Source organism: Heterodontus francisci, chromosome 3, assembly GCF_036365525.1.
Source record: "Heterodontus francisci isolate sHetFra1 chromosome 3, sHetFra1.hap1, whole genome shotgun sequence".
Taxonomy (NCBI): Eukaryota; Metazoa; Chordata; class Chondrichthyes; order Heterodontiformes; family Heterodontidae; genus Heterodontus; species Heterodontus francisci.
In genome coordinates, this window is record NC_090373.1 from 70,052,018 (window position 1) to 70,070,050 (window position 18,033).

An 18,033-nucleotide genomic window follows, 5' to 3' on the forward strand; every position below is an offset into this window, starting at 1 on the left:
CCTTCCCTAAAGGACATTAGTGAACCAGATGGGTTTTTGCAACAATCGACAATGGTTTCATGGCCATCATTAAACTAGCTTTTAATTCCAGATTTATTAATTAAATTCAAATTCCACCTTCTGCTGTGGTGGGATTCGAACCCATGTCCCCAGAGAAATACCCTGGGTTACTAGTCCAGTGATAATACCACTATGCCACCGCCTATCAACATAACCCTCTATTCCAGTCTTCAGACTAGCCAACGCTTGCGAATTGATTGGGAGACAAATGATTTCTCAAATTCAGCTTTTCTTGCCTTCAGGCTCCGAAAATTCAGGATTTTTAAATTGTTCTTTTCCGCATGTGCATGCAGTGTGGAACTCCACATACGGACCCGATCACTTGCGTCTGAGTGTGCACCTACACTCTGGAGTAGACTGCAGTGGAAACTGTAAGTGGGCCTGCCCATGTTGCTTCTTCCAGCCTAAAATGATAATGCACAAAGAGGTACTTTGTGCTACATGCTGGCATTCTGCTCAAGCTATGGGGTCATATAGTATGTGGTTCCAAAGTTTGTGTTGAAGCCAGAGAGAAAGGCTGTGTTGGCAGATTCAGCACTCTCGGCCCAACCCACAAAGCAGTTAAAGAGCCCCGAGGAGGGGGCAGAGATGCGGAGTTCCAGGTTTGCTCATACAAAGAGCCAGGGAAACCCCATTGTCAAAGCAATCAGGTGCCGTTTCCCAAGGCTCAAGATTGGGCAGGGGAGAGAAGTAGAGAGAGTGTCTGTGGCTAAGAGATGGAGAAAGAGGGGGTAAAGGAGACTCCTGCGTCTTCCGAGAGAGAACGCTCATAGGCCCCCCACTTGAGTGAACTCCACAAAGGTAAGAGACAGCCTTCCAAGAGACATCCCCATTTGTGGGAGCTGACCTGATATCTTGGCATCCCAATGTCCGAGAGAGGTCCTAAATCAGGAATCAGATCCTTCATTAGCCTATGCAAATGGCCAAATGCTCATCTTAGCCAGAAAAATGACCTGGTTCAAACTCGGGTCAGATATTCAGACATCCTTGGGAAGGACATTGGTCCCTGAAATTAGGCCTTGTTATGCCCAAATGGAGTAAATATAAGCGACTATTGAGGTTTATAGACCAGCTATCAATATATATTGGTTTATTTCAAACAAAAATAGCAATTCATGGTTTTTTATTCCAAATCGCTTGATTTTTGAAGAGTTTCTCTGCTGATTTATGAAACGGTAGTGTTGGCAAACAACCAACTTTATCTGCAGCACCTGTGGAAGAATCTGTCTCTCTAGAATTGGCCTTTATAGCCACTCCATGCGCTGCTCCACAAACCACTGACCAGTTCTAGGTGCTTACCCATTGTCACTCGAGACAAGGAGGCCAAAAGGAAGGAAGGTGTCGGCATTACCACTTCTTCCTTCTATGCTTATCTAGTTTCCTCTTAAATGCATCTATACTATTTGCTGCAACTACTCTATGATAGCGAGTTCCACATTATCACCACTCTCTGGATAAAGAGACTCCCTCTGAATTCCCAATTTGATTTCTTAGGGACTATCTTATAGCTATGGCTCTGGCCTGTGTTTTGCTCTTCCCCACAAGTGGAAACACTCCGGGCTGGATTTTCATTCCCAGGTTCCAAAACCATCATCAGGATAAAACGCAGGTTAGGAATCCAAAAATGGCGGCAGCAGGACCCTGGGGGAAATTTAACGGTCCACAGCCTAGAGAGCCAATAGGAGCATCCGAGGCTCTGTGCAGCTGGCAGCCTTACCGAGAAAGGTGGGCGCTGCCGATATAAGTAGAGAATGAGGGATTGCCTCAACATACGAGGCTCCTTCTGAAGACTTTAGAAAGTTTAAAAATAAAAAGCGGCCAGAGCTACCAGGCCATCATTGTGCAGGGGGAACCAGTCCATCTATCTGCCTGACTTCGGCCTCAGCTGGGGGCCCGCCTGCTGTCTGCAAAATTCCAGACAGCGTCTGATGAGTGCCCACAATAGGCACTTTAATAGGCCTAATTGGCTACCCACCTCTGGCGGTTGGGTAGCTGTCACTCCCCTGAAGCAGCCTCCAAAAACATACGCAAGAGGCAGGAACATGCCAGCAGACCAGCACACACCAGCCAGTAGCAGGAAATTGCTTCCTCAGACCAACAAAAATTCAGCCCTCTGTGTCTACTCTATCGAAACCTTTCATGATTTTAAAGACCTCTATTAGGCCACCCCTCAGCATTCTCATTTCGACAGAAAAGAGACCCAACCTGTTCATCCCTTCTTGATAGAACTGTGAAGTTATACATTTCTATCTGCAGTATTCACCAGCAGGTTATAATCCACAAATGATTCTGCACTGATTCGGCTGCTAGCAAATATGTATAGGAAACAGAAATGTCAGCATGATACATCAAATCCTCAACTGGTGAAGTATTATTCTTTATGATCAGAAGAACTGAATCAAGCTGCTCTATGAGGTAAATATGGCTATGCTGCCAAATAAGGGAGAGCACAACTGTAACTTCAAAAGGACCTTGAGTGTGAGGCAAAGAATTACAATTTAAAGTTTCATTCATTTAAATCTGCAAGTACGTGATTCATAAACGCAGCTCTTCATTAGTTCAACTGCCCGTTCTTGACTTGGGCAGCAAAAAGGTATTTCAAAAATAAAGTAACTGGGTGCATTTCTAATTGTAGTCAAGCTAAACATTCAGTAGAAATGGGATGCAAGGAACAATGCAGTTGAGGCATGAAGTGTGGTTAAATGACATTACTTGTTAAAGTGTACAAGTATGACAGTCACTGCCTTTGATCTCTACTGCAATAAATATGATTTATGCATTCTGCCCCAATATTTGCTGTTAAAATATCAAGGTTAATGGCATTCACTGTTATTAATACACAGATGCTACAGAAACGTCAGATCAGGGCAGATGCAGACTTAAATGTAGAAATCCAAAATTTGCCGTCAGAGATGCTTTGCGAAAAATGGCATCTCGTTGTCTGCCTCACCACTGCAATGTTTTGAATGGCATGAAGTTCTGTACTTGCGTGGTAAACACAAACTAAACTTGCCACAGAAAGTTAAATCTTGCCCATTTCAGTGTCAGTACCCTTTTAAGTGTTAATGACTACCAGTTAACCCCTCTGGTACTGAAAATTGAGTATTAAAAGTGTGGAGTCTCCTTTCTTCAGGTGTAGATTGCTGTTGGGAGATTTGAACATTTATATACATTTGAAGATAAATTTTGGAATTAAATGTCCATTGAAACAAAAAAGGTTTTTTTTAAATAGATAAAGCAAGTTTTAGTTTAGAAGAATGGTTTATTTTTTCCCTCAGCCTTGCACAAAGGGGTAAGAAAGGGCGGCGCAGTGGTTAGCACTGCAGCCTCACAGCTCTAGTGACCCAGGTTCGGTTCTGGGGGGCTACTGCCTGTGCAGAGTTTGCAAGTTCTCCCTGTGACCGCGTGTGTTTCCTCCAGGTGCTCCAGTTTCCTCCCACATGCCAAAGACTTGCGGGTTGATAGGTAAATTGGCTATTGTAAAAAAAATTGCCCCTAGTGTAGGTAGGTGGTAGGAGAATTGAGGGAAGGTGGGGATGTGAGAGGGAAAAAATGGGATTAATGTAGGATTAGTATAAATGGGTGGTTGATAGTCGGCGCGGACTCGTTGGGCCGAAGGGCCTGTTTCGTTGCTCTCTCTCTCTATGACTCTAAATACTTCGGAACCTCTATTTGAAAATTGTTAGTTTGACAAGATTTGAATTATTTGCAAAACCCACTTGTGGAAAGTACCAACTGTTTATGTGCAAAAAAAAAATCAGCACATTACTGACACTAAACAGCTTACAAATTTGGTTTGCTACTATATTACTTACATATCAGTATTTATCAAACAGGAAGAAATCACTTCAGGGGATCACACAGTAATGGAATTTATGAAAGTGAACAGATTTAGTTTACACAGTGAGGAAAATATGGGCCTATGCTACTACAAGTTACAACACAACATATTGTTAAGTATTTGGTTCTCACATTACACCATATGTAAAATTAGTGATACTGAAAGAGACCAATTCTGTCTAATTACATTAGAAACAGCAGCTTCTGTAGGAAAACTGGCTTGCCTCATTGAATAGTGGAGCTGAATAATGTAACGTATATAGCAGCAAAAAAAAAAATTGTACTTGGACTGTAGTACACATCTCAAAGACCACCTCCACACAAGCACAAGAACTATGTTCATTCAGTAAATAAGTATTTTTTTTCTTCCCAAATACATGCAAGTACCAAGAATGATATTTATATTGTGAACTGAAAAAGATAACATTTCACTGTACATTGTACAACTGTATTAACATGCCTTTAAAGTATAAATTCTTGAATGTTCCCAAGGAACTGCCATAACAGTAATTGGTTTTATTTTGCATAGAATCAATCTAAATGCCCGGCAGTAAAACAGTGGGTGAACTGCAAAAAAAAAAAAGAGATGCACACCCAGGTGTCCCAGTCACTTCCTTTCACCTGCTAATATTCTTAGGATTAATAGCATGCACTGCCCCTTTTTGCATCGTCTCCAAAAAGCAACTGCAGATGAATGACTGAAGTCGCTAAATCAAATAAGGAGTTCATTTTTTAAACCTAATCAGGTGACTTTGTTGAATTTAGTTATTTTGGTAACTGACTATTTAACATGTTCACATTATATATCTTTATGCATGGTTTTAGCCATTTATTTCATATGGGTTGATGACTGCATTTAAATAGTGCAGAAGGAAATATTGTTATAAATACATTAACTACACTAAGAACTGCACTTAAACAAATTTCTATTCTACCCACTTTTGTAATAAGCCTAAAATCTGAAAAGAGGAAACAGCTTATGTAATACTCTGAATACTTGTGACTACTGAACATGAGGTGGGTCTGTATTGCTTGTAGATGAAGGGATTGATTCAAGAGTTTCTATTATGGCCATTTTTACAAAACAAATTCACTAGTATGTTAGCTATCCAATAAAGTGTTCCTAAGTAATAATCAGCATTTATGGAGACAGGATAACAACTGAAAGTGAGTGATCAAATCGGATGAATAACTGCTTAACTTATTGGTTAGAACATTACTGGTCATAAAAAGTCTTGATCAAGATGTGTATATGTATATATACGGTTTCTAAATCTCAGTTTTAAATGGAAGCCAGAATCTGATGACAGAAAGTCAATGATCAAGCTTGGTGAAAATCCAATAAGTGATTGAGATCACAGCGATGTCCGGAACTATTCTAGGATTCTAAACCAAGGTCAGGCGCATATCTGAATAACTAGCAAAGATTATATTTTATGAATTGCATACTGCATGTCAAAGCCTGATAAGTATTAAAATATTATAGTAGGGAAAGGTTACTCCTTAATACTTTTGTTTATAGTCAGGCAGAAAACAAAGCAAATATTTGAATTCAAAGGAAGGCAAAAATTTATGTTTAATAGACAAACATATCAAAATGTACATTAAGCAGCACACTGATGATCTAATGGATAAAAGCACTGTTCAACGTAGCATGAAGTCATACAGAATAGAAAGTCTCAAATTTGATCCAGAGTCTGTCATGAGTTAACTATCTTGACCACAGCAGTATTTAGCATGCTACAACAGGCCCCTAGGAGAGGGAAAAGTCATTAGATTTCCCATTCCTGACTGCTATCCAATGAATCCTGCTGAAAGCCAAAGCCTTCTGAGGCTCATACATGAGGAATAACCATTTTGGTGAGGCGTCAGTTTGCAACCAGCGACTGCGGTACCAGAATCAGTGCTTCCAAGATTAGAAAGTTGTACAAAAGTACATGAAAAACACAGTGAACAGTGATAGGTACAAAAATATGCATTCCTGCTTTGCCCAATAGTTTTAATGGAGACTTTCAGTAGGAATTTTATTACAATAGTATTTAAAGGCACTGTAGCATACTGGCTATGTTACTGGACTAGTAATCCAGAGACAAGGTTCAAATTCCGCCACAGTAGCTGGGGAATTTAAATTCAATTAATGAAGCAAGTCGGGAATAAAATACTAGTATCAGTAATGGTGACCAGGAAACTAACCGGATTATCCTAAAAACCCATCTGCTTCACTAACATAGTTTAGAGAAGGAAATCTACCATCCTTACTCAGTCTGGACGATATGTAACTCCAGATTCACAGTAATGAGATTAACTCTTAACTGGCTTGCTGGGCCATTTCACTCAGTTGTGTTAAACAAGCTGGCTCACCACCACCTTCTCAAGGGCAATTAGGGATGGGCAACAAATAATTGCTTTGCCAAAGATGCCTACATCAATGAATGAAAAGTTGAAATTACACTGAAATAGGAAAATCACTTTTTTAGAAATATTCCAAAAGTTACAAGTACTCTTCATGTTCAGTTTTTGTAAAGTAAGGTATTACTTATAAAACTCAGTCTCATTATTTTACCTTATATGGATGAGATTAAGAATGAAGCTATTGCTTCCACTACTTTCTTTACTGCAGTGTTATGTATGACTGTTGAATATGAGTGAGCATGAAGGATTAATTGCGTAAGGTTGTAGCACTGATTAATTTAGTAAATATTCTTGTATTTGTAAATGTACTTGATTCAAGATCATTGCTATTTGAGTCTGAATGCCCCAAAATCAGAATAAGTACTGGAGTCCCATGCATTGGTGTGCTCTGCTATATAGTGCCAATTCAGACTCGATAAAATTCAACACATGATGAGTTTATCATCTTAGCTGGACCTCCAGAACGAAGGAGCAGGGCAGCAGGAAATGTTCCCTTAAAACTAGCAGGAAATTTGAGTGCAATTCTACTTGGTCTCATTGCTGTACTTAGTTTATTAGGGTTTCAGAAAATGTTGGCCATTATTTCAAAATCAATCTAATGTCATTAAAAAAAGTCCAGATTAAGTATATTGAGTGCTCTAAAATATGTACCCTATAAAGCCTGGAATTTATGAGGTTCTTCAGTGCATACTTTTCAATGTTAATGTCTGACCCTTGCTATCTCAGTGAATAAATTAAACTAAACATGCATGTAAAAAATATTCATTCATGTGATGTGGGTGTCACTGAAAAAGGCCAGCATTTATTGCCCATCTCTATTTGCCCTTCAGAAGGTGGTGGTGACCTACCTTTTTGAATCATTGCAGTCCATGTGGTACAGTCCCCAACTGCTATTAGAGAGGGAGTTCTAGGGTTTTGGCCCAGAGTATTAGGCATCTGATAGGAGACACAGCTTTAGGAAAAAAAATGAGTGCACCAAAGTTCAAAACAGCAGGGAAAAAAATGAAATAAATGGCAGAAGTAAAAAGGGAAGTAAAGTATTAAAATTGAAAAAATGTAAAAGGAAGTTAAATAAAACACATGGACTGGAGCAGAAAAGAAACCCAAATATGAAAACCATAAGGTAAACTTAGGAATAAGAATAAAATAAATTAGTCAAAAATATTGAAAAATATGATAAAAGGCAGAATACGTAAAAGAATTTTTAAATTTAGGACAACAATTTGGTACACCTCCTGGCCCAGGGTAGCTTTCAAAATCCTAATTCAAAACCCTAATTCAAAAACAAGGCAAGTTCTAAATTTTGAACCTACCATTGTAAGAGGTGTAGAATGCAGCTCAGGCACTTCCCTTTAGGGACAAGACCTGGACACTTCATAGCAACTGGCTGAGTATTGACAAAAGTCTGAGAGCAGGTCACCTGTCTATCCTCTTGATTAAAACTACTATATTAGTGCTAGACCATCATGACTTAAAGGATCAAAACAATTAATCATATATTGCTGTAGTTGGAATGGTCCATGAAAATGTGTTAAACTTACACCAAAGGATATTCAAACTAACTCAACCGTGAGTCAAGTGTTTCAAGATAAACAAAATGGACAATGTTTAAGTATGCCACATTTTTCAAGAGAAGATTTTTAGTTGATTTGGTCTGTTTCTTCTCACTTTCTGAAGCTGGTTATATACAATAGGATACAATTCCACAATCACCAACAGCCCTTCACTATCTCACCAAAATAGCCATTCCACATGCGTAACCCTGGATATGCTATTCAACTGTGCAGGAAATCACAGCTGAGCTTCATTCTTTCCTCGTACTGTGCTCATATACACTTTATAAGCAGAGCCATTAAATGGACAAAAAGAATGGAACCTCTAGCTGAATTTTCCTCTTCCTAGCTCAGGGCACTGAGGCTAAAAGACTTCGTCAAAAGCCTGGTTTTCAAAGAAATGCCAAACAATCATCTATGTGCTGCACACTGTGATATGCCCTTAATCCAGCTGTATATTGATTTACGAAGCAGGTCCAGTCTCAACAATAAAAGACTTGGTTTCCATTTTCTGAATTCTCCAATGGTACAGGCATTGGATTCAGGTGGTCTGAAAATTGATGCTGAACCATTCCATGTGTCAGGATGGCAATATTATGTTATTTTGTATGTACCCCAAATAAGATATACTGCACTGGCTCAGAGTATTCAGCTGGCTTGTAGAAGGAGGTTGTTGTCTAGAGAAACTATGGAAGTTGAAGAAAAAGTGGATCTTAGCTGCCATTGCTCTGCAGAGTTCTGACAATTTACTTTCAGGAGCACAACTGACTGCAGGAAAATTGTGTGTCATTACTGGATAATGTTATAGTCAATTAAAAGAAACTGTAGTGCTTCCACTGCTGTTCTGGTCAAGATGTGCTACTGCAACAGAGTCCAGGATTAAATATGGGAATATTTCTGATCTCTACAGCTCATTACCATACACCATTTTCCCACTGAAGCACTAAATTGGCCAGGGAATATGAAGTTTCGGAAGAAATGGCTGACAATGGCATCTGGAAACACTGAGTAGAGCTTTAGAATGCAACAGATGAAATGGTTTAATGATGCAGAAGATTGGCACCATATATGGCACCAGAAACTTGCCATTGATATAAGCAAGCATGGCATACATTACAAAGAGAAGAACTGCCTTAAGTTATAAAACATAGGAGACAGTGGCAAAGAGATCAAAAAAGGGTATGTCATTGTTTTTCCTTGTTAGTTTTATCTGTCTTCCCCCTCCACTCCCACAAAGCCCCAAAATACTGATTCCTTGCAGGGATCGCTTCTATAGATGCCAGAACCCACTGTGTTATGTCACCCATGTGGTTAACACGCAAGTGAGACAAGACAATGAATGTCAGAAAGCTAGTCAAACCCAACAGCTATTAGAGTGAAGGCTGGTCCTGCCCACATTAGGTGCTCACACACATAGTAACAAAGATTATAGCAGATAAGATTTCAGAACAACTACTCCTTGTCCAAAACAAGACTGACATCACTGCAAAAGAGAAAGCAACAAAAGAAAAGGTACAATCTGACCAATTTACTTGAGTACAGAAGCAAAATATTGTGAATGCTGGAAATGTGAAATAAAAACAGAAAATGCTGGAAAAACTCAGCAGGTCTGGCAGCATCTGTGGAGAGAGAAACAGAGTTATCGTTTCAGGTCTGTGACTCAACCACAGATGCTGCCAAACCTGCTGGCAATTTATTTATTTTATTTATTTAGAGATACAGCACTGAAACAGGCCCTTCGGCCCACCGAGTCTGTGCCGACCAACAACCACCCATTTATACTAACCCTACAGTAATCCCATATCCCCTATCACCTCCCTACACTAGGGGCAATTTACAATGGCCAATTTACCTATCACCTGCAAGTCTTTTGGATGTGGGAGGAAACCGGAGCACCCGGCGAAAACCCACGCAGACACAGGGAGAACTTGGGCGGCACAGTGGCGCAGTTGTTAGCACCGCAGCCTCACAGCTCCAGCGACCTGGGTTCAATTCTGGGTACTGCCTGTGTGGAGTTTGCAAGTTCTCCCTGTGTCTGCGTGGGTTTTCTCCGTGGCCTCTGGTTTCCTCCCACAAGCCAAAAGACTTGTAGGTTGGTAGGTAAATTGGCCATTATAAATTGCCCCTAGTATAGGTAGGTGGTAGGGAAATATAGGGACAGGTGGGGATGTGGTAGGAATATGGGATTAGTGTAGGATTAGTATAAATGGGTGGTTGATGGTCGGCACAGACTCAGTGGGCCGAAGGGCCTGTTTCAGTGCTGTATCTCTAAAAAAAAAACTTGCAAACTCTGCACAGGCAGTACCCAGAATCAAACCCGGGTCCCTGGAGCTGTGAGGCTGCGGTGCTAACCACTGCGCCGCTCCAGTGTTAGCTTAGATCAGTTGTACTCTCACTTTAGTGAAATGACCTCAGCACAAAATTTCACTGCAATATCGAAGTAGCATTGCGATACTGGAGGTTGTGTCTTTTAGATCAGATGTTAAACCAAGGCACTTGTCTGTGTGTTTGGGTAGAATTGGAAGATCCTGTGGCACTGTTCAAAGCACAGCAAGAACTGATCGTGACTGAGGACCTTTCCTCCCTCAAACAACATGAGAAACAAATTAACTGACCAATTCTATTTGTAGTATTTTAAGCCCAGGTTAGCAAGATTTGGGGCTGAGACACTCCAAACACGCATAGGTTACTACTAAAGTTCAATTGGCTAAAACTGTACAACTTATTTAAACCTATTAGAGTGCTGACTTGCAAGATTGCCAAAATGTAGCAACAATCCCATCTAGGTCTCATTAATCAATCAGGCTTGAGTATGTCAGACCTGCCTGGCTCAAGTAAGGAATTACCAAAACTCCCCTAGAGAATCAGCTTGGTTCAAAGAACTCATCACCAGGTATGTCATCTTGGAGCTAACCTGATTGGAAATTTGTATACAAAATGAGATACTGGGAAATGCTTCTGACACTTTACAGAAGGTCTAGAATTGTGTTGTCCTTTTATTTATCAATTCTACATTTTAAAAAAAGTCAGGAGAATGGAATTTGATACGGGGAAAAAGACTTTTGATCAACGTCTTCTAAGATTTAAGACTAGGTGGCAAAACAGAGTAAAGAAAGAAGTGAGCCAGGCAAGACAGTAATCATTAGTTTTACAGCTTATAAAAAAGCAGTAGCTTACCTGGTAAGACCACCTTTCCAAAATGAATGAAGCTTCCAGGGTTATCAGTACCTTAAATCTGAAACAGGGAATGCTAAAAATATGCTGCAAAGACCCTATCTGTTAATATATTTAAGCCAAAAGAACTTTGTATTGCATCAAGAAGTATATGCAAGTCCAACACACCCTACAGGTGCATTAAATAACTGTAGAATCCTCACACAGTGAGCCGCTATGCCCATTAGTGCTGCAATGGTGTTATAAATGCTTCAGCACTTAATTACTGTATGGTGGATTAATAATCATTTGAATTTTACAACATGTATATTTTTGTTATAGCTAATCCATTTAGTTAGATATTGACTATTAAAGTTATTTTACACATAAAGGAAACAGCACTTTAGCAGTCAATGCTCAGATTTTTTTTTTTAAATCACACTAATAGGGACGCAGCCTTATTTTACCTTCTGAGACACTGAACTCTGCTTACCCTCACGACTGCATTAATTGACACACAAAAGTGAATATTTAGAATTTGAATTATACACAACACTTACAGTTATCTGAAAAAGTACAATACTTAGCAAACTATTGATACCACAGCAATGTATATGTTGCTTGTATATATTTAACAAGACTCATTTTCTCTTAAGGCATTTTCTCCTTTGTTGCATCGCCTCATGCCATGCACTCTCTCTGGCTCGATGAGTGAACTGCTCCTGGGACTCTGCCAGCCATTCTGAAATCAGCAGCCAAGAGGTACACAAGAGCAGCTGAGAGCAACTCTTCCTACAATTTTCCCTTCCTCCCAAGGGAAAGCGCCTGGCTGCCTTTCAGCATTTTGCTGTGGTGACATGGTTAAAAGCAAGAACTCTATGTGGGAGGGGCTGCAAATTCAAGACTAGGCCCTACCATTCTATATTGAAATAGACTCCAAAAACACCATCATAGACACTATCTTCAAAAAGCTGCAATGCCCGTTACCTCCCACTGGTGACATTCTTTTTATATTGAACTGAAATGTATGATTCATAGTATACATTACCTATATAGTGAACAACACATGTCTGTCCCTTTTTTGGAAATGTCCTGCCTAAAAAAAAGACATGAAATTAGTGCATTTGATATTTAGCGTTTATGAGCAAGGAATGCCACAATTCTTTGTAATAGATTGCACAACTGGACGTTAAAATGATTTTGGAGGGTAGCACGAAACCACGTTAACTTTCAGGGGAAAAAATGGTGTCAAATTAGTTGCTAAAATGTTAGGCTGCGTTTTACACTAGATCTACGATTTTACATTTTAACTATTTCACAATGCGTGCTTTGCTTCAGGCTTTAAACCGTTGGAGGATTTGATTTCTACTGCTGGAACTAAAGTTCAAATGCCTTTTTCAGTCGCACGCTTTGTAGAAACAGTAAAATATGAACACGCCTAATTATTTCCCGTTAGCACGGATACTAACAGAAGCAGCACTACTAATGAAAATCCAAGCGGAGTGAAATCACGCAATCGTTATCTCTCTTTTACAGTACAGTACTAGCCTTTACGCAGCTGTCAGCAAATGCCATTTAAAAATCCACGCTCACTGCATTGCTACCAAATTTGTCTAGACTACTAAGACAAGGCTGCTTGCTACAATGCTGGAGCTCCAGTTAAAACACAATAAATATCCTGTGCGATAGAAGAATTACCGTCTCCTGGAGATATAACCTCGATTTCAACACCCATTCTTAAACAGTAATAATTTAAAATATATTTTGCCAAGGTAATTGCCACGATCCCCAGTGCAGTCTGCAGCAACGTCTCCTCTCCCTGCACACCCAGCGCGGCTGCAATCACACGCAACAGCCAAGCCCAGCCTGTCAATGAACGCGTGACGTCTCCGACGCCCGTCAATCATTCGAAGTCCCACCCTTCCCCAGATGGAATTGGAATGTTGGTGGTTGCTGTGGGCCAATCAGCAGCGAGGGAGCGGAGCCTGTCTCCACCCCTTCTCTCCAGGAAGTTGCGAGACTGCAGCCAGCAGCTGGGGTTAGTAGTTGCAGGCATTTCACTGGTGGAGAGCGCGGGACATATTTTAAACTTTTGGAACATTGTCACTGAGATCTTTGTAGGGGTGCCGAGTACTCTACATAACGCAACAAAATGAAGTGATATTTATGCATATTATAAATATATATTCAAACAATTTAGTTCACCCTAGTGCTGCTTACTCCCACTCCTTCTAAATCCAGTAATAGGTATATGTTAGATCTCTATCACAGGCAAAGATTTCCAATCACATCTGTAATGGTATCTGCTTTCCAAGATATAAAGATAGTTTTTTTTTTCTTCCCAGAGCCCTCTTTCATAAAATCATAGAATTCTTACAGCACAGGAGGCCACTCAGCCTGTCGTTTCAATGCAAGAACAACTCACCTGGTCATATTCTGCCTTTTCCCTGTAGCCCTGCTAATTTTTTTCCCAGGTAATTATCCAGTTTTCTTTTGAAGGCCTCAATTGAATCTGTGCACCACATACTCAGGCAGTGCATTCCAGATCCTAACCACTAGCTGCGTGAAAAGATTTTTCCTCATATCGCTGTTGCTTTTTTTTCTCAAACACCTTAAATCAGTGTCTTTTGGTTCTGGATCAACCAATGGGAACAGCTTCTCCCTATCTACTCTGTCCAGATCCCTCATAATTTTGAACAGCTCTATCAAATCTCTTCCAAGAAGGAGACCCAGCTTCTCCAACCTATCCACATAACTGAAGTTCCTCATCCCAGAACCATTCTCATGAATCTTTTCTGCACCCTTTCCAATGTAATAACACTCTTCTGAAACTATGGTGCCCAGCATGGAACATAATACTCCAGCTAAGGCCAAATAGTGCTTTATACAGGTTTATTATAACTTCCATTCTAATGGACAAAACTGAAGTATTTCCACTGGGATATTATTTTTATATAATGAGCCACTGTGTTTAACATGGTATAATACTCGTGTCTTGATAGAACTGCAGATCCTTCAACTCACTGAGTGGACAATCATGACTAACCCACGGTTTAACCACCCCCGCTACATATCACCCCGCCCCCCCAACCCCACGACCGACCTATTGTGCCTGGGGAGGTCCCAGAGACTTACCTTGTTTCTGAGTGGCATTCCTCTTGCAGCTGTGGCTCGGTGCAGTCCCAGCATTGATCACCACTCCCAGTGGCACTGTTGGGGCTGAGCGCTGCCAGCCCGCTGATTGGCCAGCAGGTCTTGAAGGCAGGACTTCCTGCTTCAGAGGGGCAGAAGTTCTGCCCAAGACCAATTAAGGGCCTGGGCCACGTAAAATTCTGGCGTGGCTCCCAGCCCCAGCAGAAGTGGACTCACCCCAACTTTTTGGCCGGTGGGTGGGACCTCCCACCCAATGTAAAACTCTGGCTGTACTGTCACCTGAGTCAGGAGGTCATTGAGTTCAAGCCCCAGTCCAGGACATGAGAGCGGAATTTAACGCAATGCAGTTCAGTACAGTACCGAGAGAAGACTACATTGTTGGAGGTACCATCTTATGGATTAGATATTGAACTGCCTAGCTTGTTACCATTGCAATGGGCCCTTTGCACAATGCATTTTATTTTCTTGTTGACAGTGATCTTTTATTAAAAGAATGCAAGGTCACGAAAAGAATTGCAAAGTCACGAAAAGACTAAGAACTGGGAAAGAGATGGGAGGAGAAGAAACCAGTAATCACTTAAGCAAAGCCAAATTGTTTTCTTGAACTAGTTTTCCTCAATAATGCTTAAAAAACCAACGTAGCTGCTTTAATTGCACCCAGCAGGGGTGAGGTGATTTTCGAATGCAAATACTTACTGAAATTCACCGTGCAAACATACTTTTGTTAAACTCACAGAAAAGTGCCACTGCATGTCTATGACAGTCCTAGATGAACAAATACCTCACTTGATGAGCTACGTTTGATACCAACATTCATGTTGCAGGCTCATATTTCAGAGATGGAGAAGGACAACCTGGACAAAAATCCTTATTCCAATAACAAAAGGCATAGACAAAAAGGGAGTCTCTCTATGAGTGTGTTGTTGTACATTGAGGTATGCAGTGATTTCTAACTGTGCTTTATATTTCATATCTTTTACATCATCCAAATTAATTCTTAGAGGTTTGCTTAATTGAATTGCTTACAACTACTTACACATTGCTAGAAACAATGCAAATGTGAGAATAAAGGAACTGTAAAAACAAATGCTTGTATTCTATGTTTATCATTTGTAACATGGCTTAAAAATATGACCAAATGCAGCTTGGGTGATCACTTTGCTGAACACCTCCACTCAATCTGCAAGTGTGATCCTGAGCTTCCAGTAACTTGCTATTTCATTTTTCTGTCCCACTGCCACTCTGACCTCTCTGAACTTGGCCTCCTACAATGTTCCAATGAAGCTCGAGGAACAGCACCTCCCCTTTAAATTAGTTATTTTACAGCTTTGCAGATTCAACGCTGAGTTCACCAATTTCCATCTCAATCACGGGTCCCATTTCTTCGTGCAGCGGCTGTTGATATTGAATATGCTTTTGCCATTTACAGCTCCTCTGGACTCATCCTTTGTTTCTTTACTTGTCCCATTATCATCCCCTTTTGACTCATACCATCATATCTTTTGCCATTGAAATCACTCCTGCCTGCCACACCATCACCGACCTTCCCTTTTCTCTTCCCCCAAACACCCACTTTATCTGCCTCTTGCTTAAAACCTGTTATCCCTGTAACATTTTCCAATTCTGATGAAAGGTCACCAACTTGAAACATTAACTCTGTTTCTCTCTCCACAGATGCTGCCAGACCTGCTGAGTATTTCTAGCATTTTCAGTTTATATTTCAGATTTCGAGCACAAATCCAATCTGACCAATTACCATCCCATCAGCCTACTCTCAATCATCAGCAAAGTGGTGGAATGTCGGCAACAATACTATCAAGCATCATTTACCCACCGATAACCTGCTCACTGATGCTCAGTTTGGGTTCTGCAAGGACCATTTAACTCCAGACCTCATTATAGCCTTAGTCCAAATGTGCACAAAAGAGCTGAAATCCAGAGCTGAGGTGAGAGTGACTGCCCTTGACTTCAAGGCAGCATTTGACCAAGTGTGGCATCAAGAAGCCCTTGTAAAATTGAAGTCAATGGAAATCGGAGGGAAAATCGCCTTTGGATGAAGTCATACCAAGCACAAAGGAAGATGGTTGCAGTTGTTGGAGGCCAATCTTCTTAGCTCCAGGAGCTCCTCAGGCCAGTGTCCTAGGCCCAAACATCTTCAGCTGCTTCAATGACCTTCCCTCCATCATAAGGTCAGAAGTGGGAATGTTCACTGATGAATGCACAGTGTTCAATTCCATTTGCAACTCCTCAGGTAATGAAGCAGTCTGTGCCTTCATACAGCAAGACCTGAACAACATTCAGATGTGGGTGCTAAGTAACATTCACGCCACACAAGTATCAGGCAATGGCATCTCCAATAAAAAAGAGTCTATCCAACTCCCATGATACTCAGTGGCATTACCATCAGTCACCATTGACCAGAAACTTTACTGGACCAGCAACATAAATACTGTGGCTACAAGAGCAGGTCAGAGGCTTACTTCCTAAGGCCTTTTCGTCATCTATAAGGCACAAGGCAGCAGTATAATGGAATACTCTCCACTTGCCTAGGTGAGTGCTGTTTTCAATAAACTTGACACCATCCAGAATAAAGCAGTCCACTTGAATGGCATCCCATCCACCACCATTAAACATTCACTCCCTCCACCACTAGGCCACTGTGGCAGCAGTGTGTACCATCTACAAGATGCATCAGAGAAACTCGCCAAGGCTTCTTCACCAGCACCTCCGAAACTCGCAATCTCCACCAAGAAGAACAAGGGCAGCAGGCCATGGGAACACCACCACCCACAATTTCCCCTCCAAGTCACACACCAGCCAGACTTTGAAATATATTGCCATTCCTTCACCATTGCTGGGTCAAAATCCTGGAACTCCCTGTCTAACAGCATTGTGGGAGTACCTACACCATAAGTACTGCAGTGGATCAAGAAGCTGTCTCACCACCACTTCGCAAGGGAAATTAGGGGTGGGCAATAAATGCTAGCCTTGCCAACGATGCCAAACATCCACTGAGTGAATAAAAATAACAAAAAATTGAGTTTTTCCCCTGCACAGCAGACCCTTTCTCTGGTCATCAGAATTCCTATTCCACCGATATTCCTGCCTCTGGCCTTTTACCTTCTCTAAATCTTTTCATTGGGAACTGCCGGCGTGATATCAGCCATCTCAATTTCTCTACTCCCTTTAGTCACACTAACCTCCCTCCCTCTCTACATGCAGCACTCTGTTCTCTCAGATCCAAACGTAACATTGTATTTAAACCTACTGAAAAGGGCAGCACTGCTGCTCCCATTTTTTTGGATGGCAGGTGCTGGTAATAATTCTGCTGTTGCTATTTGCAGCTTCTCTAATCACAACCTTTGCTTCTTTACTTATCCCATTACCACCCTCTTTTGCCTTCCACATCATCCTCTGTGTTCTTTAATCACTCTTATCTTCCACCCCATCACAGATCTTCCCTTTTGTTCTTTCCTCTCCTCCCCACTTTCCCTGCCTCTGTAGTTGCTTAAAACTTATTACATCTGTAACATTTTCCAGTTCTAATGAAAGATCGTCAACCTGAAATGTTAGCTCTGTTACTCTATCCATAGATGATACTGGGCATTTCCAGCATTTTCGATTTATTTCTCAGGAAAGATATTGGTGGGGATACAGTTTAAATAGACCACAATGATGGCAGGGAATAAAAGGCTATACTACAAAGGCAGTTTGCATTAACCAGTCTTCATTCTCATGAAGGGTCCGATGAAGGGTCACTGACCCGAAACGTTAACTCTGCTTCTCTTTCCACAGATGCTGCCAGACCTGCTGAGTGGTTCCAGCATTTCTTGTTTTTATTTCATTCTCATGAGTTTAGAAG

General features: G+C 41.0%; 1 protein-coding gene across 1 annotated transcript in view; it reads right to left on the reverse strand.

The window, feature by feature from the left end:
* The window catches only part of fkbp1b (FKBP prolyl isomerase 1B), a 44,597-nt gene extending 31,716 nt beyond the window's left edge, over positions 1–12,881 (reverse strand). The window contains exons 1-2 of the mRNA XM_068023052.1: positions 12,717–12,881; positions 12,067–12,114 (exon numbers count right to left, since the gene is read on the reverse strand). Coding sequence (XP_067879153.1) covers positions 12,067–12,114; positions 12,717–12,753 — 85 coding nt within the window. The 5' untranslated portion in view covers positions 12,754–12,881. The remainder of the gene's footprint in view (positions 1–12,066; positions 12,115–12,716) is intronic.
* Positions 12,882–18,033: the final 5,152 nt, after the last annotated feature.